Source organism: Strix aluco, chromosome 3 (assembly GCF_031877795.1).
Source record: "Strix aluco isolate bStrAlu1 chromosome 3, bStrAlu1.hap1, whole genome shotgun sequence".
Lineage (NCBI taxonomy): Eukaryota > Metazoa > Chordata > Aves > Strigiformes > Strigidae > Strix > Strix aluco.
The window spans coordinates 71,210,872-71,234,678 of NC_133933.1; the positions used below are offsets into that span (position 1 = coordinate 71,210,872).

The 23,807-nt window shown below is 37.1% G+C and overlaps 1 protein-coding gene across 3 annotated transcripts in view; it reads left to right on the top strand.

The window, feature by feature from the left end:
- ARHGAP18 (Rho GTPase activating protein 18) overlaps positions 1-23,585 on the top strand; it is a 96,276-nt gene extending 72,691 nt beyond the window's left edge. For all 3 annotated transcript variants that reach the window (XM_074819143.1, XM_074819144.1, XM_074819142.1), the window contains exons 7-15: positions 1,011-1,102; positions 3,768-3,845; positions 6,586-6,745; positions 9,277-9,359; positions 10,579-10,785; positions 11,594-11,740; positions 17,468-17,592; positions 18,792-18,853; positions 21,193-23,585. In XM_074819143.1, coding sequence (XP_074675244.1) covers positions 1,011-1,102; positions 3,768-3,845; positions 6,586-6,745; positions 9,277-9,359; positions 10,579-10,785; positions 11,594-11,740; positions 17,468-17,592; positions 18,792-18,853; positions 21,193-21,284 — 1,046 coding nt within the window. In that variant the 3' untranslated portion in view covers positions 21,285-23,585. The remainder of the gene's footprint in view (positions 1-1,010; positions 1,103-3,767; positions 3,846-6,585; positions 6,746-9,276; positions 9,360-10,578; positions 10,786-11,593; positions 11,741-17,467; positions 17,593-18,791; positions 18,854-21,192) is intronic.
- The last annotated feature ends 222 nt before the right edge of the window (positions 23,586-23,807 follow it).

Consider the following 23,807-nt stretch of genomic DNA (forward strand, 5'->3'; position numbering starts at 1 on the left):
CCCTGATTTGGCACTGAAACTGATGTTTCTTTGACATACATCACATTCCCTCAAGGGCTGACATCTTTTCAGTAATTACAACTGTTCTGTGCTCAATATTGGCATGGCATCATACCAAGCAGGAGTTTTTAGCTACATGTAGTGTTATATGCTGTTTCAGAAAAATTGCACATACAGCAATTATCAGTACTTCTGACAGAGAAGTTCTATGTCAGCAAAATTTGGGTTAGTTGTTACGAGTATAGCTCTCTTTTAATGGTCATTCACTTCTATTCAGCTGGGCCATAAACACCTGGGAGTCCCTTTACTGGAAGACTAAGGCTAGTTTTGCATCAGGGCTAGATTAACAGAGACTATATTCATTTTTTTAATTTACATTGCCTTAGTACTATTGTAAAGGCTATTTTCTAACCAAGACTTGACTGTACTTTTGCTTTTATTAAAAATAAAAGCAAAACACCTTTGGTGAGATGGTGATCTTGCTATCCTGATGGTGTATAATGCAAAAGCACAGGGGTTGAAAAGCTCTTCTTTCAACACCCTCATAGAGAGAAGTGTTCAGAGTAACTGGGTGATAATTACATCTGTCTCATTTTAGTAGCCAAATTTCTGGATTTTACTCATGCCATTTGCATCTTAACTATAATAGCTTGCATTGAGTGATGAAGATCTGCATTGCAGGGTCATCATCACACCCATTCTGCAAACCAGAACCATGCAGATGGTTCATTTATGCAGTTTGCTTCACTGTACTGCAGAATATGTGGATGGCAATTTGAAGTGAAAACAGAAGACTCCTGATTTATGGTTGAAGGAAGAGATGAATGAATCCTTTTAGCCAGAATGCTTTGTGTAATAACTTGATTGACGAAGACATTCAAACACTTCGAACAAAAGGTCAATAGCTCTGAATGTATTGAATAAGCTTATCGCTTCAAAAATGTGTTTTTATGCCATTATCACATGACAGATGTGGATAATATCTCAGTTTCTTTTGCTTTATTCTTCAGACTCTGGCCTGTTTGGTGTCCCACTGTCAGTTTTACTGGAACAGGATCAGAAGAAGGTGCCGGGAACCAAGATCCCACTGATTTTTCAAAAGGTAAATAGGCATGAACAATTCAGCTTGTTACCTACTTGCAAATGACAAACAAATAACATTTTGTCCTAGATTTATTTGCTCCCTGTAGCACAGTTTTCAGTATATTACTCTAATCAATCAAAGTTATTGTAACTTTTATTTGCAGCTTTATTTATTAATTCAGTAAATGTTATACTTTGTATCAGACATATTTTGAGTTAAAGGAATAAAGTTCATTTTTTGTCAGGACTGGTCTTCATGATTTAGACAAGTTTACTAACAAGCCTGTGAAAACTGACAATCAGCATAAGAACCCACTGCAGCCAAATTCCATTTCATAATGGTGGTGTAACTTCCATCATCGGTAGGGCTGCCCTTTATTTTTTTCAGAGCAAATACTTGAAGTTCCATAGAAATTCTCAATCCCTGGTGCACAGGTGGAACTGACCTTTCTAGGAAGTGGTTTTCTCCTTTCAGAAGTGATTTGGGCCAGAAGGCAGGTGGCTAGGGGTGGCAATCTGGCTAGATAACTGCCTCTGATGGTGGCAACACCCCTTTTTCCAGAAGCTGCGTTGCTTTAGTACATGGGAGGATGCTTTGGTCCGTATCATGTCATGGTAATAGGGAGGATAATGGGAAGGATGATGGAGACGCTGGATTTAGCCCATGCATAGCAGCTCTCATTGCTTGAGAAGGGAGAGACCACAGTGTGTGGACCTGTCCTAACAGTGACAAAAACTCAGTGCTGTGTCATCACCATTTCAGTAGGCTTGAGGACCTGCTTGTTAAGTTATTTTTCAAGAAATAGAAAACTCAACGTAGTTCTGTATCACTCTCTCAAAACTACTTCTGTGTCATTCATGCCAGAAATTACTTCCTCAGGATCATAAAAATACAGCTCTGGGAAAGATGCTATCTAGAAAAAAAGAAATTGAATGACAAAAAGGGATTGATCACTGTGCTATCCTAGCAACATAGTAAGCATAGTTCTTCATGGAGAAAATTCTACATAAACATTTCTAACTTACAGATGTGATTTGTTTTGCAAGGTGGAGACATCATTTGGAATACAGTTTTTCTTTAAATGAGAATATGAAAATAAAAAGTTTCCCATTTCTTCTGCCTGTTCTCTACAACATATGCTTTCCAAGAATAGGGGATTTATATAAAGTGCAAGAAACAATATTTTTTGTGCATACTGCTTTTTAAATGTGCCTTGGTTTATCACTGAAATGAAACAAACCAAGCTAATAGGAATGCTGCTTAATTAAAAAAAATCCTTTAATAAAAACTACACCTAGCTTTTATTTCATTGAGGAATTACGGTTAAAAAGAATGACTAATTTAGCCTAGGGGTTTTCTGACTGAAAAATCTGAGGGTAATACCAATCCATGTAACTCCACTAGAATTTTCTGCTGATAGTGATTTAGGTCTCTGGCCTGCTAATGAAGCCATGCAAAACAGCCCTGATGGACATGAAGTGGGGATTTCCCATAGGCAGGAGGCTGGTGCTGACCAGTGGCCACCTCTTGCTGCCTGCCAAGGGGGCACTTGTGAGTGAGTGTGTGCAAAGGAGTCGTGGCTGCTGGCAGTGCCATCAGATCTTGCCTCCCCCTAGAAGTGGTGAGGGCGGCGAATCACACAACATGCCCACAGCGTCTTTGTGTCCAACAGATGAGAGTGGCAGCCACTGCTCTGGTGTTAAGCTGGGTACAGTGAGAGTTGGATGCAGCCAGTTAGCACTTCTTTTTAACCAAGGAAAATATACCAGCACCTTTAGTGCTGTTTTCTAACTTTGTGGCTTTTTCTTCCTCATCTTTTTTATGTATTTATCAGTTACATAAATACAGTGGTAGGTAAACCCCCTTTAATTTCTGTAGCTGGAGAAAGCACAACTGTGTTGCATAATTTTTCTTAAGAGCTGGCACAGCTCTTGCATGTATGTAACAAAGGCACTGCCCTAGTTAAACATTGTGAGAACCATTTGCGCTAAAATGATGTCATCAGCTTTTGACGTTTACAAATTTCTTTTGAATACCCTTAGATCCATCCTTCAGTGAATACTTCTAGACATATCTTTTAGAGAAATAACATTTATGATACATGTTTTAAGTACTTTTACGGAACTTCTAATTTATCTAAGCCATGTGTAGGATTGCAAACTGTTGAGTTTGTTAGGAGAATGACAGTATTTGTAAAACTGAGCCTTCTTTAAAACCTAAAGGTACTTAGTTCTTCTCTGGTAAAGTCATAAAAAGGAGTATTTGTGAGAAAGTTAGTGCTGTATCTCTAACATAACCTTAATTGTTTTGATTCAGAGACATTTTAGCAAGGGTATTTTTGAAGCCAGAGTAATTTTGGAAAAAAACGCTTCAGTCTTTGTAGGATACTTGAAGGAGGTCTAAAAAATAGAGTTTTCTTTTTTAATAAAATAGACAAACTGTTCTTTAATAGCATTCATGAAACAGGTAAGAGCCGTATTAAAGATTTTGTTCTACATATACAGCTGTAATCCATTTGTAAACTGTCTGTTTGTGTGTCTACTTGTAACACGTGTGTGCACAAATTCATTTGTACACATACACACACACAGTTACATACCTAAAGGTTCCAATATATTAGAACTATCTACCAGTAATTTTTAACTGGCATCTTCATTCATGCAATTTGTTTTGTGTTTGATAGCTGATTGCCCAGATAGAGGAGACAACTCTGGGAACAGAAGGACTTCTTAGAATACCAGGAGTTGCAACAAGAGTAAAGGTAAAACATTGCACAGATTCTCAACATCCCCCAAAACTTATCTGTGTTTGCTGATTTTATTTTGTCATACAAATATATTTTAACACCAGGTTGTTATGAAAGTCTTCAAACACTGAAAGCAAAATCTCTTGACAAAGAAAACTGAGTTATATTAGCCAGAAAGCTGATGGTTTCATCCAGTGTAGTGTTGGGGAGAAGACTGGAGTTCAAGTTTGAAGGAGAATCAAGGCTGCGTTTCAAATTCAGTTGTGCCAAAATCTCATTAATTCTTGGCACGAGCTTTCCAGCCTTTTGCTTTTTCCCTGAACCAGCTTAATCATCTGAACAGTTCAAAGACAGTCTTTCTAGCCCAGGAGGAAGCTTTTCTCTGGCATTGTGAGCCTATTTTAATAGCTAGACTTAACCTGTGTTATAGGGCAAGGCAGCCAGCATGCACTGAAGAACCTCTCACATTTATTTTTATGAACAGCAATATAACTACTCAGCTCACTAAGCACAATCTTGTTAGGCACATCTATGCACACTGACACTTTGCAGAGTGAGTGCCAATTACATGCAGACTCTTCCCCAGTATTTGCCTTAATGCAGGAAACTAAATACACAGTATGATTCACGCCAAGAGTCAATGTGTTAAAAAGACGGTCTGAACTGGCCTTAAATTCTAAACAGAAAGGACCATTTAAGTGGATTCAGCTGTCCGAAGACATCTGCCAGCCTCTGTCATGTAGATCTTGGTCCAGCAGATGGTTCATTAGAAACAACTGAAAGAAGAGAATATTATGGAAATTGGCTTTGTTTATTTACCAGTAACTAAGATACTATTATTTTTACAATTTTCCTCCATTCTTTATTTTCCACTTTTCATCAGTTCTGAAAACTGGAATGATTTCAGAGTGATTTTGTTTATTCTTTAATTTTATAAGTGTATGATTTCCCAGGCAGGGGATCATTCGCTATTTGACTTTCATTAATTTTTTACCTATTTATTTGCAGGAGCTTCTTCCTTGAATTAAGCAATTGTTTTGTTAGCAAAGATGTTAAGTTCCTTTACTTATTCAAATAGAAAAATTTATAGAAAACCAAGGAATTTAGCATACTAAAGGACTGATGTCTTCTCTTAATTTTCTTAAACTTTTCTCCTGTAGAAAAAGACAATATAGGCACAGATAATCTCAAGAAAAAATATTTTGCTATCTTATTCTATAGAATTTAGAGTTATTATTAAAAAAATGCATTGCATATACCCTATAGTTAAATACGTTTACTTTAAAATCTAAGCATTGGTGCGTTAGGATGCATAGTTGACATTTCTGCCCTTGCCTCTCAGCCAAAATAATTCATTTTATCTAGATGTTTAATACTGCATTTGCCCCAGTGATTTGGTCTGAATGTGGATGGAGGAGCTGATGAGACTCAGGGGGAGAATCTTCATCTTTATTTCTAAAGCTTGCTTTTGTTGATGAGCAGGAAATCATACCCACTTGACTTTAGACATCTGAGTTAGGATCTTTGCACCTTTGAACCCCCTACGTAATCAGTGGAGACAGAAGATCTCTCCGGAGCACAATTTGGAACATCCAACTTTTATATCAACCTAAGGGTCTGTGTTTTCTTTGGAAATAGATCCATTTTCCATTTGGACAAAGTTAAATTTAATGAGAACATTATCTTAAAAATGTATCTGGTATCTTCTATCCAATGTGCCCTTCTTGTCCAGATAAATAATTAAGGCCATATTTTTCCATAACCCTTTCCCTCACTTCATCTCACGTACTTTACAAAACAAGCCAGCGTCTCTGTCCTTTTCTGTCTGGAAGAACTGAGACAAGAAAAAGGGAGGGACTTGTGAGAAGTGCCTCAGGGCAACTGGCCCTATACTGAGGCCACTTCCCACTCTGCCAGACTGGCAAAGAAATGAAGTGGATGCAAGGCCAGGACTGATGCTTAATGAGAGATTAAGAAGGACTCAGTCTTTGCAGCGTGTTCCCATTTGTACACCTCTGGAAGCCCAGTAATAGCACTTGCATCGCAGCAAGGCAGGTATATGGTAATGTCCACTGCCAACAGTACCCTGCCATTTCCCAGCCCTGGAGTTATGAGTTATCACTGCCACATGCAGTGCTGTTTATTCTGCTCCATAACCTCATGTTTTGCAGTACGGTCCCCTTTCATGAAGGGCATATTTGACATCCAGTGATGTCTGGATGGCAAGACATCCAGCTATCCAGTCTCACAAATTTTCTCCTGTGTTTTAAAGAGAACCAGCCTCACCTTAGTGTAAGTTTTGATAGGAAACTGTGTGTCAATATGCGTAATTGCCGTATTTGTTTATGAAAATGGCCATGCATGCATTACAGGAACACCCTTTGGTAGCAGTTTCAGAACTGCTATGTATAGCAGCCACGTCTTGATATTTTGGGCAAGGGAAAGTCAATAACCCTTATGTGAATGAGTGTGATACCTCGTTCTTATAGTATATTCCATATGGCCCTGAGGCCCATGGCATTTCTTCCTATATGATTTGGCTGTCTGCTGCCTATTACTGTGTGTTTGCTTGCGGTGTGTCTGGTCGCCAATTTATCTTTTTGTAGCAAAAGATCAGTGGCAGTTGGAGTTAAGTGATATTTCAGCTGTCCCTTTTTTCCCCCCTTTCAAAGTATGGAAAGTATTGCTGTGTGTATAATGCGTGACTTCCAGCAGCCAAGTGTTATTGGTTCTCTCTGTATCTACTGCCTTTCAGAGTCTTTGCCAAGAACTGGAAGCAAAATTTTATGAAGGGACTTTCAACTGGGAAAATGTAAAGCAACATGATGCAGCAAGTCTTTTAAAACTCTTCATCCGTGAACTGCCTCAGCCACTCCTCACTGTAGAATATCTCAAAGCTTTCCAAAATGTACAGAGTGAGTAATGTCCTTTCTTTCTCAGCTGCAAAGAATTGATACCAGTGCAGAGAAGTGCCTCTTTGCGGTAGCAGTATTTTCATTAATAATATGTGAAACTGAGAAACAAATTGAAAAACAACAATATGACTTCTCCTGAATGGGCATATTTTTACTAATGTATAAATAACACTTTTCATGTAACATCTATTTTAATAGTTTACACATAAAAAGAAAGCACACTTCTGCTTTCTGATGTTTCTGATAGTCGTTAGGAGGTATAGATAGGTTATAAGGAAATTGTATATAATGGTATCAGTTTATAAACAATATTTGCTTCAAAAAAACCCCAACAGCAAAGGTTTAGTAGCTCTGCAGAAAAGCTAACAAATGGCAATTTATACTGTTTAGGGTATTTTATCCATTCACAACAGGAAAAGTTAGAGCAGAATAGTCAGAACTGCCGATCATCCCTGGTCCCTTGAGATCAGCAAGTTCCTGTGAAAATGTCCTCCTTGTCAGCTGGGCACCAAGACAGCAAACACACTAGCTGTAATTTAAAGAGAGCAGCTTGGTGATAATGAATGAGGAGTGAGAACCCACATACATGAACTCCCCAGCCAACATAGGAGTGCAAGTTTCAGAAAAACCTATTCCCCTTGTCTACAGTCAGAGCGATGGCTCGTTTCTAAGGGACATTTTCAGAGAATTCCTATGGACAGGCAGACAGACAAACATTCTTAAAAACTGTGGGCTGTGTCAGTCTCCAGGTTGTGAGCTGCCTTTCAAGGCCATTAAGTTGGTGGGAGTAGGGGGCGGGTGCTTAGGCCTGCTACATAGTCTTGTTGATTTTGCAGTACTGAGCGGCAAGTTAAAGCTATCCAGAATGCTTTCAAATGATGCTGGCAGCAAACAGCTCCTCAAGGTTGTTCCACTTACCGGATACTGATTGGAGCCAAGAGGGTTTCTGCTTGGTCTGAAGGCTTATGTGGTTTTACTTACCCAGAAAATTCTCAGGTGCCAGGATCCAAAACACTTTCTACATCGAGCCAAAAGATTTGATGCAAAACAGACATAACACTTCATAGCCTCCCATTGTTTAAATTGTCTGCCCATCTTGTTGGTTACATGTAATAAGATTAGGTGGTGGAGAAAAAGGGCCATCTTTGTGACAGTAATCAGTGGTTTTCATGATACTGTGACTAAGTAGTCTGATTAGAAATAAATATTTAAACAACTTGATTTAAACAATTTAATTTGTTAATTTAAGTAATTTAACTAAAATTCAATTGTTATTTAGGTGAACAGACAGAAAACCTTGATTTAAGTAACAAATTTTAATTGTTTTGCAATTGTATTTTTACTTGCTTTCCTAGGAAAAGATTGATTCTTGTTGCTTTTTAAACATTGTGACATGGTGTTTTGGAACTAAATTTAAGTTAAGAACTTACTTTCTAGAGCAGGTAGATACACTGTTATCACTACTTGCGTGGTTTAGATAGCTGCATAATTTGTCATTTATTCAGGTACTTAATTTTTATTATGGTAGAAAGTAGTCAGTGAGGGTTTTCTTTTTTCATCTATGAACTTTTTTTTGGTGGTACCTCCCAAACTGATTTGGATAAAATGTATTTGAAATAGCAATTCAGTTGGAATCCCAGCAGGATGCATGAGAACAGCCCTGTTGAATTTTGAAATAGTGTGATAAAACCATGTCAAGTGCGGGTACCTCCTTCTTCACTTGTTTTAGGTATGGCCTGATTCATTGGGAATCTGCTGAGAATACTTGCCAGAGCATGTCCTCTAAAGCATAACAGGAGGAAGTTTTTCACAAGTGACAAACGTGAGAGAGCTGGGGCTTTCTGCTGCTCAACACTGCCAGAATGTAGGAGCTCTTCAGGGAGGTGGAGGAGCGTAGGGATGCGCTCATCCTGCACCTTGGGTGAATGAATCACCACTGAGCAATTGGGTAAAAGGCAGAACCAACGTCACTTTTCTTTAATTATAGTTTGCCACGTTTGGTATGGCACTCACTGCTGTGAGTATGTGCGAAGCTTCTCTGCTCTTGGCTTTATCCCTGCTGGTTTGCCATTGCAGCTGCTGGTGCTTATGTTGCTGGAGACCTGCCTTATTCAGCAACACGTGGTATTCATTCTGCGTGGGTGACTTGGGAGACCATGCAACTGTTAAGGCAATCAGAGAAACTGTGAAAGCAGTTTTGAATGTACCCTTTCATATGTTGGGGCACAGGCTCAAAAAGGGAGGAACCGTTAACTGACTATTTCTTCTTGTAACATTGCAAAATAAAGAATCACAAGGCATCTAGACAATATTGCCAGAAGACTGCTGAGTCATACAGCAACTGAATCCTAAAAGAACATTTGGAAATGAGTATCAGAAAACAAGGATTTGCCAGTCCTTTGTCATACTATGACAATTAGCCATATGTATGCATTCAGCATTTTGCAAGAGGTTTCCACTTTGAAATCGTGCTTTTTGAAGAGGACAAATGGCAATTTTAAAATACTGAGGTTCATGTGCTTCACTGGCAGATCTTCCAATGAAGAAACAGCAACTACAAGCTTTGAATCTTTTGGTTCTCCTTCTACCTGAAGCAAACAGAGACACTCTGAAGGTTAGAATTGCTAATGCTTTTTTCCTGCACAAATATTTTGTCTGTTTCTGTGAATCCACTACAATGAATGCTGTTGTCTTTTAACATTCTTTTTTTTCAGTTCAAACTTAATGCTGAAACTAGTGATTCTTTCTTTTTTCATATTTCACAGAACTTCAGAAAAAAAACAACCTTAGGACCCTAATTCCTCCCAAATGACTTTTAAGAATGTGACTTGAAACTTTTCCAGGAGATTGCAATAATAATCTCCCAGTGAATGACCTTTTCTCTTACAAGTTTTGTTCCTTTTTTTGCAGCAGCAGTCATTATTTCCAATGCAAAAAATAAACAGTCTTAGAATACTATGGATGAGAGTTTGCTTTTATGAAATGGGTTTAGCTCTTCATTTTTATTCCCTACTTTTCTCTGTGCTGTTTGTTTCTGCTCTCAATAAGCTAGAAATTTACACTTCCTATTGGTATTTGCAGCACGTTACATGGAGTCTTCCAATTTGGGCTTGTCCTTTTGTAGCAAAGCTATTCATCTTTTTCAGAATATGCTTACTATTAAAATTGCTACAATCAAAAATGAATATGCAGGATTTGTGTAGGATGCAGAACATCTTCTATTACAGTCAAAAAAATCCTCTTAGGTCTTATTGTTTAAACATGACTTTCTTTTTGAAAGTCTTACTGTGTGGAAAGCAGTCAGGAGGCTCCTGAGCTGAGTTACAAATATCTGGAACTGAATGAATTGAAGATTGTCAGTTTCTAACTGGCTACCTGTCATTCACAATGCAGTGGTTTACTCATGAATTGCTTACCTTACAGAACTAGCCACTCCATGTGGCCATAACCATGACAGCTGGCACTATTGTGTTCACTTTCAATTTAAGAAAAGGCAACAATAATGTTTTCACAGGCATCTGTGGGATGCTACTTATGTACCTACATAACAAGGATTTTGAAAAAAACCTTACTGTGTGGGGCTTCAAAGTCACCTGGATGCTTTTGAAAATGTTATCCACAAAAATAACGAGAATTACTTACTTCATTAACTAAAGGAAACAAAATTTGCATTACAGTCCTGTGAACAAATGTATCCACACTTCCTATTGTTGATTGCTTTTAATGTGGTTTTATTGGGAATGAAGAGCTCTTTCCAAAAATATGTAACATCATGTTTCACTCGTAACTTTTTCATGTACAGAGTTGAGCTGTAAGTTCTGCTGTTATTTCAGGCACTTCTTGAATTCCTCCAAAGGGTAATTGATCATCGAGACAAAAATAAAATGACGTTAAACAATGTTGTGATGGTGATGGCCCCAAACCTTTTCACGTTTCATGGGTTTGGCTCAAAGGCTATTGAACAAAACGAGTTTGTTATGGCAGCTGGAACAGCGAATGTCATGCGCTTTATGATTCGGTACCAAAAACTTCTCTGGACAGTAAGTGTATTCTTGAGTGGGGCAGGGGAAGTCATAGATTTTGCAAACAAAGCATATGAACAAAGAAATAATATGAACTTATTTCTATGATTTAGAGAAAGATCAGCCCCATCCAGCTGGGTTCTTGCTCATAGGTAACTTATGGGAGCAAAACAGAATCATTATATCCTATGGTAGAGTTAAGCTCCGATGGTCAGAATTTTAATATTGTATGTACCATATGTGAACTCAAAAACAAGTCCTTGGGGGATCTTCTTATTTGGCCTATCAGTATACATTGTTATGAGGAATTTATTCTTTTCTGCTTAGAGATATTAGCAGGAAACACAGTGTTTTAGTCCATTTCCCTTTTGGGCCAAACTTCATGTTATATAAAGCATGTTTTGATAAAACATGAAGTTGTGCCATGGTCTCAAACAAAGCTCTAACTTAGGCTGGAGAAGTACAGGCTTTGTTGTCCATCAGCAACTTTTAAACAATTTTGACCTTTGCTGCATGTGAGGAAAAGTTGTTATCACTGTTGTGCAGACTAAGTGTTGAGTGAATTTTTTTGGCTGAGGAAAGTAAAAACACTGCATGATTCCACCTCTCTTCCCCTGAAAGCTTACTGAATGGAATATAACATTACAAAACGAGTAGTTTTTCAATTGTTTCACAGCTTTTATGTTATTTGAGTCTTTAATTATTACTGGAAATAAAGACTTTTTTTGCATTCTACCTGACAATCTGTCAGTTTACAAAGTTTTGATAAGTTAGCTGCTTGAGGAAAGTATATAGATGTTCATACTTACTATCTATATTCATCTAGATTCCTAAGTTTATTGTTAACCAAGTGAGAAAACAAAATGCTGAAAGCCAGAAGAAGGAAAAAAAGGAAAAAGCTATGAAGAAACTTCTGAAAAAGATGGCATATGACCGGGAAAAGCATGAGAAGCAGGAGAAGACCCCTAATGATGTAAGGAATCATACATCTGAAATACTTTATTAATAAAGACTCATCAATAGTAAAAAAGTCAATATAGCAGGGGATGTCTACATTTAATTTAACTAAGAATTTTAGTAGAGAGCAGGTTAATATTGTTTTCATAGTTTATGGGTTACCAGCATGACACATTTAGAAGGTTGGGCTGTTTCTTTTCCCAGATTTTTCAAAATATTTCTATTCTGAAAAATTATATCCCACATGTCATTTCAGTTTAGACATCTGAAAAAAAATACTTTAGGTCTGTATCTGTAGAGGGAGCATGTGTTGTGACAACACTCAGTATTACTGTACCCATGTTTAGATGCATTGCTACCCAATGGAAGTCACAGCAGACCTTGTGTTTACTTAAAAAATAAATATCTAGATTTTTTTTGATATTTAATAGCGTTTGGAAACAAAGACAGTATTTAATCCTTCTTCCTCCTACAGGAGTTCCCAAACCACTGAGCTCTTTGCCTCAATGAATCTTTAACTATTCCTTGTAAAGTGGAGCATGCTAGAGCATGCACAACCTGCTTACCCCAAGAAAACCCAAAGGGTGAAACAAATGTAAAAAACCCGATAAACTACTTCTTAGGCAGCTATGGTCCAAGTGTCTACTCCCAACTTACCCCTGTGTATATAATCTACAGTTCAGCATCTCTCCATTAGGTAATTGACTTCTGCCCGACCCATCAGCAATGTCAAGGCATGAGTTTCAGCATAACACTCTTCACACATTCTTTACAATGAAAAAAAAATAATCCTGTGACATTATAGTGTAATTTTTCCTGTCTTTAGAAATATTTTAATTGAACTGTTCCCACTGACATCGAAACTTTTCAAAAATATATCTCATGTACCATAAATTGCTTATTATTTATGATGTCAAGGAAGTTAGTAATTACAGTTTTTTGAAGCTCATTAGTCTATACAGTATGATATGTTAATTATAATGCCTTTGAAATAATGATTCCAAAGGTATTTTAAATATGTTAACAGGTAACACCAAGTGTGTGTATCCTGATAACATAATGAATACATACAGATTTAGGTGGCATGAAAATACCACCTTGTGGGTTGAAGTCATATTGAAGATTCTGGTGAATTAGAGACATCTTGTGGTAGCTTGTAAAAATGCACTGATCTGAATGGTCGCTTTTCTTATCAAGTATGTGTATGGCAAACTGTTACAAAAAAGGGTTGTCATATTCTAATAAAGGCATTTTTTTAAGCTATTAAGCTAAAAATTAGAATACGGCAAAAGAATAATCTATAATATCCCTCAAATCTGCCCGGTTTGACCTTGCAAGTATGCCTCTTTTTTTTTTTTTTTCCTAATGTGCAGATGGCTGGATCCTTTGGACAACTGCATCCAGTATCTGTTGGAGACTTATATTTCAGTGTTCCTACCTCATTTTGTATGCGATATTTGACACATCTCTTAATGTCCAAAATTAATTAATTCCCCAGGCATCACTTTGCCTTACTTTCATTTCTATCTATATGAAGGAATCTGTTCACAGAATGAGGGCTTAAAATTTTAAAATAAAGCTAATTAAACACTGACATTTGTTTTACACTGTCTAATAAGAAAAGAATTCTTTGAATACAATTCAGTTGAGTTATGATAAGATGATACTTAATGCTGCCATCCCCTGTTCAACATAGAAATAACAGCAAATACACTGAAATAGGCAAATGCTGTTGCAAAATCAGGTGCTGGATTTTTTTGTAGTTCAGTGCTGTTGGTCTTTTAGAGTAAAATATGCCTTTTTAATCCACTGGAGAGTTAGAGCTGAAGTCTCATGTAATACATTCTTACTCAAATGTAAATGTAAAGTTACTATTCAGTAATTTTCTTTAAGCCCTAGAATTCTGTGGGGGATTTTTTTTCAAAATTAAATGGTACAATTTTTCACAAATCCTTCATGCTTATTTGAAGCATTCAGTGATTTGGGTGCCTGAGAACCCATTACTCTTAAAATCATATTCAGAAATTGGTAAGGCTTCATTGTGAATGAATTTTATGCATTTTTTCAAGTAAAAAATTGTCTTATTCTTTAAGGAAAATTTGTTGTGTGTTTTTGGTTTTGTTTTTTTTTTTTTTTTCCAATTTTCAGTTTATACTGCCTTAATTTGAAATTGAGCTGATTTTCCTGTGCAGTTCCTGAACTGCATTTCACTATTCAGTGGCGAGTGAGGCACCCAGACTTGTGGTGAATTCCCACTCCAGTGAAAACTATTTGAAACTTTTGAGAGCTAACTATCTTGCACGCAGCTGAATACAAACCAAGTAAAAGTTGCTATTTTCTAATAATAAATAATAATAAGTTATTATTTCACATGCTGTGGCACCCCATGTGATTAAACATAGATGGACAGAGCTTGAGTTGTTTCCATACTCTCCAGAAATACCTCAGTATCTGCATTCTTAATAGCAGTCAGCTCATTTGGATAAAATTTCATCTTATCTCTGATGAGGCCTCTCTATCAATCACATTTCCCCTTTTAAGACAGAGGTTAAATAGCATTTACTGCAAATTTTGGGCAAGATCTCTGTACAGGGCTGAGAGTGGTTAATATTAGAGGGCTCATGAGGGTTAATTGAAAGTGGTTAATGTTAGAGGGTTAGTGAGGGTTAATTGCTTTTCAAGATACCTCTGCATACTTATGGCCCCAAGACAGTGTTAGGGATTAAGTCTTTATGTTGCGGTTGGGGTGCATAGTGCTCTAGCCAGGCAAAGAAAGATGCCCTCAGGACTGGAAATTTACCTACCAGCATTAGCCAGATTTATACCATCTGTCATTGTATTCCTCTGTATGTTGCAATTGTTCCAAAAAAGGATCAGTTGTGTTAGCAGTACAATGCAATGCTACTGGGCTTATCAGGTTAAAATAACCATTGTATCCCATAGCCATGGTGTTTGCATAACCTGTTTGAATTTTCATAGTATAAGTTACTGACTCTTGCTGAACTTGTTATCCGCTGCAGTGCCAGATTCTTTACTAAAAAAATTTCTACCTGCTAAATCATTTCTCTATATATAGTTTTACAGTTGTTTGTCCCAAACTAGGTGCATCACTTCACAGTTCAGAGAACAACTGCATCTCATTTCTCTCAGACTTTGTCTCCTATGTAGCAAGATCCTTTTGAATTCCAGTTTTATTCTTCATAATGCTCATGCCCCATTCCTGCTTGGTGTCATTCACACATTTAATAAGTATATATTATATTCTGTCATCTGAGTCGTTAGGAATGAAGTGACTATGCAGTATTTTCACTATCTTCATCTAGCCTGATGAATATTTAAGTGTGTCATGCAAAATGGAAAGGAGAATCTGGAAGAGACCCACCCCATATCCTGTAACCAAGCAGCTGTGGTTCTTTTGGGATATATAGATTCAAGTCCCTCTGGAAAGAAAGGGTTTGAAAGAAGATATAGGTACCTCACAGGTGATGTGCTGTGCTGCTACAGACTAAATATTGTAGACCAGAGTGTTTTCCATCAACTAAGATGTATCTCTCTTCAGGTTTTTGAAGTGTGCAAGTACCTAACTCAGCCAGAGGTTTCAGTGTTGTAAACCTCATCCTGAGAGAGCCTGTGAGGCGGGAGAGGGGACTCAGAAACTAATCAACATAGGTGACCCACTTTTCAGCTTATTGTCAATCACCTTATAGGTACTTGGCTTATATGTTGTGATGTGGAGCCCTAACTTGGATGTTTTGAACTGTGCTGTGCAGAGAATGGGTCCTTCTGTGACTCTGCTCCTTGAGGTTTTATGGCCACATTTTCTTTCCCACCAACTTGCACAGTGAATGAGCTAGGGGATGCTCAGTAGCTGTTCACTCTGTAGTTGGGCTCCATGAACATACTGTGCAGCTGAGCACAAGTTCTTCTGTAAATGCAGGTGGTGAAAGTGGCAAAATATATTCATTAGCTGAACTAATAATGATTCTGTCTGAATAAACAAAGTAATTATTCTGTTTGATCTGTGACCGTAGCGTTACAGCTCTGTGGACATTTCTTGTTCTTTCTCTCATATACTCAAAGCAGGCAGATTTTTAAATCATTTGTCATATGCCTGCTGTGTAGAGAAAAAAAACGTTATCCAGCTGAAGGTTGGAAAAACTCCATTAAAATCAACTGCCACAAAATTATACAGAATGGTGTACAAAGATGAAAACCAATTTAAATTTACCGTGCTGAATTGATGAAAGACCAGTTAGGGACATCTGTAAATGACCATTTAATCCTTAAAAGCTTCCTTTCCTTTTCACTGAATCACTTCTGCCAGATTCCCAACAGTTGGGAAAGAGGCAAAAGATTTCCAAGCAGGAGTTGACTTCCTAGCAGATGGCTACAGCCACTATTTCCAGAGGTGGAGGCCTTAAAGAACAGATTTCACAAATTTAGGGATAAATGTAGGGAGTTGCTCTTTGAGAACACATCAGTCTTACGAATCTTTGATTCCATGATACTATGAAGCAAATTCTCAATTTGGTGATTCTTAATGCTTTAGACATAAATAGTTATTGTGTCTAGTATTTTTAAATCCATAAATAATAAGACTGGATATAGAAAGACTGTTTGGTTAAAATTACTTACCATAGCTCATCATTTGTATAGTAACGAGCCTTTAGCTTTCTCAGGAAGCTGTGCTTCTGATTCTGCTCACGTTCATGCTTGTTCTATATTCGTTTAACTCTGATGGTTTCAGAGAAGCTATGCTAGATTCACAGGTGCCCAGATTTGTTCATTGATTATGGAAGAAGAAATGTTCAGCCTTACAATTGCAGTAAATAGGGGGGAAGAGAAGAGAATGAACTGTCATAATCAACCTTGACTACTGAGACTCTCACATTTCTTTTCCTATCAAAATGAGTACATTTGGGTAAATGGTAATGTAATACGAATAGAAAAATTACCTCAAGATTTCCAGGAACAGAAATTAGGACCTTATTCACAAATAAATTATGCCTTTTGTAACTTCGAATGTCATGTACTGCAAGTTGAACAGAAAAACTGTCCTTTGGAACCCTCCTTCTCTGTAACTAATATGATTGATATTCATCATCAAGGATTTTGGGGTTGAAATAAAATACAAATCCATTATTTAGTCAGACCTGCAGGTTGACTAGCTGAATATATTCTGGAGAATAAAAAATAGGGAGAAAAAACTGCAGTAGTGAGTATCTGTTTTAAAAGGAAATAATACTTGAAAAGAGGAATCACTTATAGTAGACTGACCTGTGAATACTTTGTGATTTCTTTTTTGGCATGAAATTCAGATTAAATGAAACTGGAAAGGTTTCTTCTGGAAATTTTAGCGGGGGGGTGGTACAGGGCGGGTTACCTGGCTTTCATGCCTGCAGCAAGTCCTTTCCATATCAATCTCATATGCTTCTTATCTTACCAAAGTGTGTTTTTAATATAGCAGTAATTGTTATTGTTGTTCTTAACATCTTTAAAAAATAATTAAACACTAATGTTCGTTTGTTCTAAAGTTCTCCCTGCTGTTAAAAAGAGATTGGGTCTGATATAATTTACTGAATTACTGTTAATATGATAATATAGTTATCATATTTCTGCAGCAAAGTGTAGTAGATAGTAGTTAAGTACACTGTACCAAGTTACTTATTCCATACTGTATTTTGAGAAGCTCATCATAGCTAGCTGCTAGAAGCTTTGTTCCAACACCGTTATTGCTCTGCAGGCTGATGTTCCTCAGGGAGTGATACGGGTGCAAGCACTTCATCTTTCGAAAGTTTCCATGGCAATACAGCTGACAGAAGAACTGAAAGCCGGTGATATAGTAGCCAGGTTTCTCAGTCAGAAAAGGTACAAAGACATTTTTGTTTTGTTATCGTTTCGGGAGGAGTGGCTTTTCATATATTATATCAAGAAAAAAGTTTTCAAATACTTTAAGTCCAGTTCATGAACTTTTCAGCTGAATTTAGCCATTAGAATCCATGCTTGAGGAATTAACTTACCACTCCTAATGTCAATAAAGCTCACAAAGCCTTCAGGAATACATGAGTGCCATTAGTAAAAAATTAATTGGTGTTTAATCTGATGGGTCTGGAATAGTTTTGTAACTTTCTGGGGACAAGACAGAAGGAAACTCCAAGAAAATAAGTCTAGGAAACAAAGGAATGAGGAAAAGAGAAAGAAAATATTTTGTTAAAAAAAATACATTTACATATAGCAACAGTATATGTATTGGGAGACAAATATGTGCAAATGTCGTGCATGTGCAGTGATTTAAAAGGAAGGCTACATTTGAGTCATCCAAATCCATTTAGAAAGGGAGAAGCTTTAATCACATTTTTACATATATTTTTATATATATCTATATCTCAGACTTAGCAAAAAAAAATATTTAACACATGTGTCCATCATATACAACTATTCATGCTAAAGTAATAATATGATACACTAGTTGAGATTAAGAAGCTGTTTTTTTCTAAATGCTGTTTTTAGAGGTTTACACTTTCGACAGAAAGTTATTTTCTGGCTGTGCCTTATTATTACAATTAAGCAGTGAGAATAATAGAATCCCTTTATAATACAGGGACTTTATTCTTCCACTGTCTGTTTTTTACTTCTCTTAGTTGCAGCAAAATTAAAACCAGTAAAAATGTGGTTTCTCCCACCCAACCATAAGGCTTGTTCAGAAATATGAAGTGTTTGAGGGGAATACTTATTTTTGCAGCAGCAGTGAAAGAATAACCAGAGGGTAAATATCAGGCTACTTGCTAATAACAGTGGAATTCTTTTCTAAGCCCCACAGTTTCTTCACATCTATCTTATTTTACCTTTGCTATAGCGTATTGCTCACTTGCAGGACTATTCATTTGCACTAGTATGCAGGGGTATTCTTGTTCACTTACTGTATCAGTAAATGAGCATAAATATGAAGGGTTTATGACAGGTACACTGCTAATCTTAATTAGCATAATTTCTCCCAGACACATCTATGTGGCCGATGTACAAGCTCTTTTGCAATATAGTTATTTATTGTGTTTTGTTCCTGACAGTGGAAATCTCCAAACACTCAAGAGAGAAGAGGTCTTTCTTTATGAAATAGGAGGAAATATTGGTAAGAATGGCTTCTGAGCAACTTCTTTTGCTAGAATAGGATTCCGTGGTACATTGTCCAAGGGCTTCACTGTGGTTGCATTTTTATTCATGTCCCTAGTTCTCCCTGACACTAAGGCAGACAGTTAACCTTGGGGAGAAGGAAGCAGAGATGTTGGTGTGATCATTGTATTAGTAGTATCTTATTATCTTTCCCAGAGGAAGACGGCAGCTGTAACAGATGTTCCTGATATGTATGTACAGTGAGGAAGCACAGAAAGGTTGGGTAGGAAGGTGCCTGAAGTTCATCTTATTCATCTCTTTGTATTGAGGCATAATAAGTGAACTTACAGTCCTTCACGGTCTGCATTTGAGCGTTGCTTGCAGGTTCCTTTGGGGAAAAAAACACTCAACCAGAAAGATGACCTAATGATAAAATTTTCCAATGGTTAGTCTTTCCTGCTCTGTGTCTTCCAGACCTTCTTGATTAAAGCAAATAGCAGATCAGCAAGGTTAATGCCAAAGGATAATTTTAAACACAGTTCTGAAATTTTCCTTGTCGAATGCAAAAGTATTTTTGGGAATCAGTTTCTAATCACAGTATTTTTATATATCAGAGAAAAATAAAAAGAGAACTAGAAAACAGTATTGGATTGGACTTACATTTACTTTTTTCTTATTAACCGTGACCTGTTAAACTTTAAATAAAGTTGTAAAATTCCATGAATACCCAGTATTTCTGTACTCTGCAAGTTTAAATCCTGTATGTAAACTGCTATTTCTAGGTTTTTTCCTTTTTACCTAATCACTATTTTAAATAATTTTTTGTGTGTATGTGTCTAAACCAAAAGACTTAGACTAAATTAAAAATAACACTTTCCTATGTTCCCTACAACAGATATATTTTAGTGTTTTTACTAAGTCTGATGGCAAAAAAGGAGTTACTAAAATATGTGGATGCCAGATTAACATATTATATGTTCTCTTGCATATCCAGTAAGTACATACATATGCTATGCCTGTTAAAACAGGTTGTGATTCCAGATGTAAGATATTTTTTAAAGGAGAGAAGTATCTTGTTTATTGTACAGAGGTGTAATCATTGTAGAAAAAAGTTTTTGTAACAGAATTCCAGTGAAACTGGAACAACCTAGTATCACTGTAAACATGTGACAGAAATTGTATGTGTCTTAGAGAAAATACATGGCTATTTGCTGATTTGGTTTGTTTTGTTATGAAATAGGATAGGAAGCTTAGATGTTTCCTCTGTCTGAATGGTTTACTTCCAGACAATTTCAACTTTAATCAGCCCTTATAAATACTAGTCTTTATTAACACTCTCAGTTGAGATAAGAGAAACTCCCTGATTTTAATCTGCTATACAGGTTTAAGTAAACCAGCTGCCTGGTCTTTGACATTTCTCTTTCTCTGCCTGATGTTACTGACTCATGTAGAGGGATCCCAAAAGTGAGAAGACTCCACAGGCTCATGATATATGCTTATACTTATGCTCATAATTGTAACATGCACAGTGCTGCAATCCTGTCCCCTAGCAGATGGAGTTGCTGAAGTCTCCAGACATTTTCTAATTACTCAGTACACTATAGGGCTCCAGGGCACTGAACGGGACTTCTGTCATTGCTTCATGACCAGGACTGGATAGGGACATGGCAAACCACTGTCTCTGTGGTCTCACTGCCCGAACATGCTGCCCTGTGTGTGGGAAAGGGCCGAGTTCAGCAGCATGGGCAGTACAGGTTGTGTAAGTTGGGACAAAAATCCTATAGGGAAGACAGTCTGCCACCTGGCAAGGAGAGCGGATGGAGAGGGAGCAGATGGAGACCGAGCCTGGTTGAGCCGGGAGTCTTGCCTTCTTGCCTGCTCTGCACCAGGAGTCCAAAGAGCTGGCAGACAAACCCATCTGCAATGCTGCACCTCTGCTTGCCTCCTGCTTCAGGAGCACATGTGCTGGAAACATCTGGCTGGCACATGAGCCATCTACCCCAGTCACTTCCACAGCTGGGTAGGAGAGGGGCTGTGATGTAGAGCTGCAAATGCATGAAATAATGCTTTGCCTGTAGGGGAATGGGAAGAGTAGGCAGATCTTGATGGATCAGCATATGCTATTTTCATCATAGCTACTAGACATAAATTAATTGCTGTAGGCCACCAAGAACACTGTACTGCTTTTCCCTCCTAGGACAGTAACCATTACAAGTGCTTTAGCTGCATTGTGCTTTGTTTAATACCACACAGAGAGGTCTTGAAAACCTAAATGGAATAAAACAGTGACAGGAACTTTGAAAGTTGTTTCCTTTCTTTTTTGGTACCAATGTAACCACATATCTCTTCTATTTCTAGGAGAACGCTGCCTTGATGATGATACCTACATGAAGGACCTTTACCAGCTCAACCCAAATGCTGAGTGGGTTATAAAATCTAAGCAGAGCTAAGCTCACCACTAATGGCAAAAGAACCACCTGTGGACTTATTTTGTAAGGATGAATGTTTCAAAGGGGTAGTGCGTCCTTTCAACATTGAATTGTGTTATACGTATCAATAGAATCTTATCCAGTTTAAAAAAAAAAAAAAAAAAAAAAAAAAAGTGATGGAAACCCAACAGTGATTAGCAGTAAATTTTCAGTTTTACTTGCAGCAAAATTTTCGAGATAGCAGTTTTCCCACTCATGTTTGAAATGAGACTAAGTACCTTAAATATTTTAATGGCACTAATCTACCTCCCATCTGGTAGGTCTTGTTTCAGAAGAATGTATTCTTCAAACAGATGTTTAACCTCTTTAATATTAGAGATCTACAATCTGTTTGTGTAGAATTGTGTGTTCATATAGGTCTTTACAGTGCTTATACACTGGAGAACCAAATCCAGATCAGCACTCCTGAATGGTACAGTATTAAAATTACCTAGACCCAGTCATATGAATTTCCCAAGTAAGTGTGAAATTCACAGGAAAAAACTGCAATGCAATATACTTTGTCTTTGGAAGTCCTAGTTTTGTTCACTTTCTAGGTAAAGTTGGATGAAAACTGTTTAAAAACAACTGTGAAAATGCTTTCTATGCAGCTTTTTTGCTAGATCTTTTAAATATTTTTTTATTCTTATTCCAGTTGATTGTATTCTTGAGATTATTTAAAAAAAAAAAAAAAAGAAAAAAGAAAGGAGCATGTGACAAGGTGAGTAATTTCTAAGGCTCACCACTCTTGGCAGTGTCCTTTCTGGAATATTGTCATGCACTAGAATGACCTTTAGGTTTTTCATCAATGATATGCAGCCGTGTTTCATACACTGGTTTCAGTTTTTTTGGACATCTGATAGATTGCATTTTGTGAACTGCCAAAACCTGCCAATTACTAGCATGATAAAAACTTCCAGGAAGAAGAAAGTAACTGTGGAGGGAAACTGTGGTCTAAATTTCATAGGTAGCAAACCACCAAACCTTTCACTCAAAATAAGTGTAAAGGTCTACTGTGGAGCTCATATAGCCTTTTTGGATATTCTCTACCATCAGCTTTATGTCTGGTCTATCCTGGACGAGGCTAGAAATCAAGTTCTGATTTCCCTTACACTGATAGATGCTGTCTAAACCACTTCAAAAATTAATAGTCCAATGGTGAACTATGGCAAATCCTTCTCTTTGCAGGGTAGTACTGAAAGCTCCCTGTGGAATTCATTGATAATGAATTATAGACTGATGTGGCTTGGTGCAGCACAAAGAGCTGTGGACTGTAGCTCCAGAGCCCCAGTCCCACAGCAACACTTTGGGCTCACTGTCTTGTGTACCACTTTACAATTTATTTGTAAACTAGCTCAGCCATGCTTAAGTGCTCACACCTACGTGCTGACTACCTGAAATAACTACTGTGAAATTATACTCTTGGAATGAAATATTTTCTTTCAATGCACACACAGAATTATATTGACCTCACAGGGAATATTATACATATAATCAAGGACTGAATTATATTTTTTTAATGTGATCAAAGCTGATTAAAGGAATAAAGGGTCTTTCTGCTGAGCTTTAGATACAGGCCTTCACTGTGGTGTTCTCAAAGTAACCACTGGAACTCTCCCTTTTATATATAAGCAGTGAAACAGAACTCTGAAAGGTCATAGAAAAATTAGACATCTACTGATTAGTAATCCACAGCATATGAACAATTTTGGGGACCTAAGTATTTATTCTTTTTTAAAGTCAAAGGCTGTCTTCATATGGAAATGAAGCACTGAAGGGTTCTCAGAAGCAGGATGAATAAAATAGGAAATTGTTCTAATGTGACTGTACTGCCCACGATGCTCCATCTACTTGGGTACCCCTGTGTGGTATAGCGCCGTGCCACTGTGGGCAAACCCTATAAGACAAACCACTTTTGTCAGTAGAACAAACCACACTCCTTGTTCTTTAAATGTAAGGAGTAGAGTAGAAAACCAGTACAATGCTTAGGTAAATATTTATTAATCTAATTTAATAAATATAAGGTTTTTTTGTCATGTAATACCAAAATGATGTGTGTTTTCACAATACATTATAGTTCTGTGTAAGATTACTTGTTACTGGAACTCTAGATGTTATTTTAATCAGGAGTAAAGTGCAGATGATAGGAACAGCTGTACAGTTTCAGTATAAAATTACAACCACCCTGTGGCTATGATCTCTTAAATAACATTGTTTCTGGTTTAGTGCCATTATCTTTTTTAATTTAAAAGCTCTTTTATAATTAAATGTTGTTTTTTCTGACTTCTTTTCTCATTTGAATTCTTATATTTGTATGCAAAGCATACACAATTGACATGAAGTGGTGATTATTTTTTAATTTCACACTTTATATCTTTGTAGGTAGTTTGTAGTTTTGTGTATGAAAAGAGACATAAGTTAGAAAGAGTCTTGCAACATGAACGCCTGCTGGAAAAGGAAATACTGGCTAGAAGTTTAAAACTTCACCGCAATCACAGCGCACCT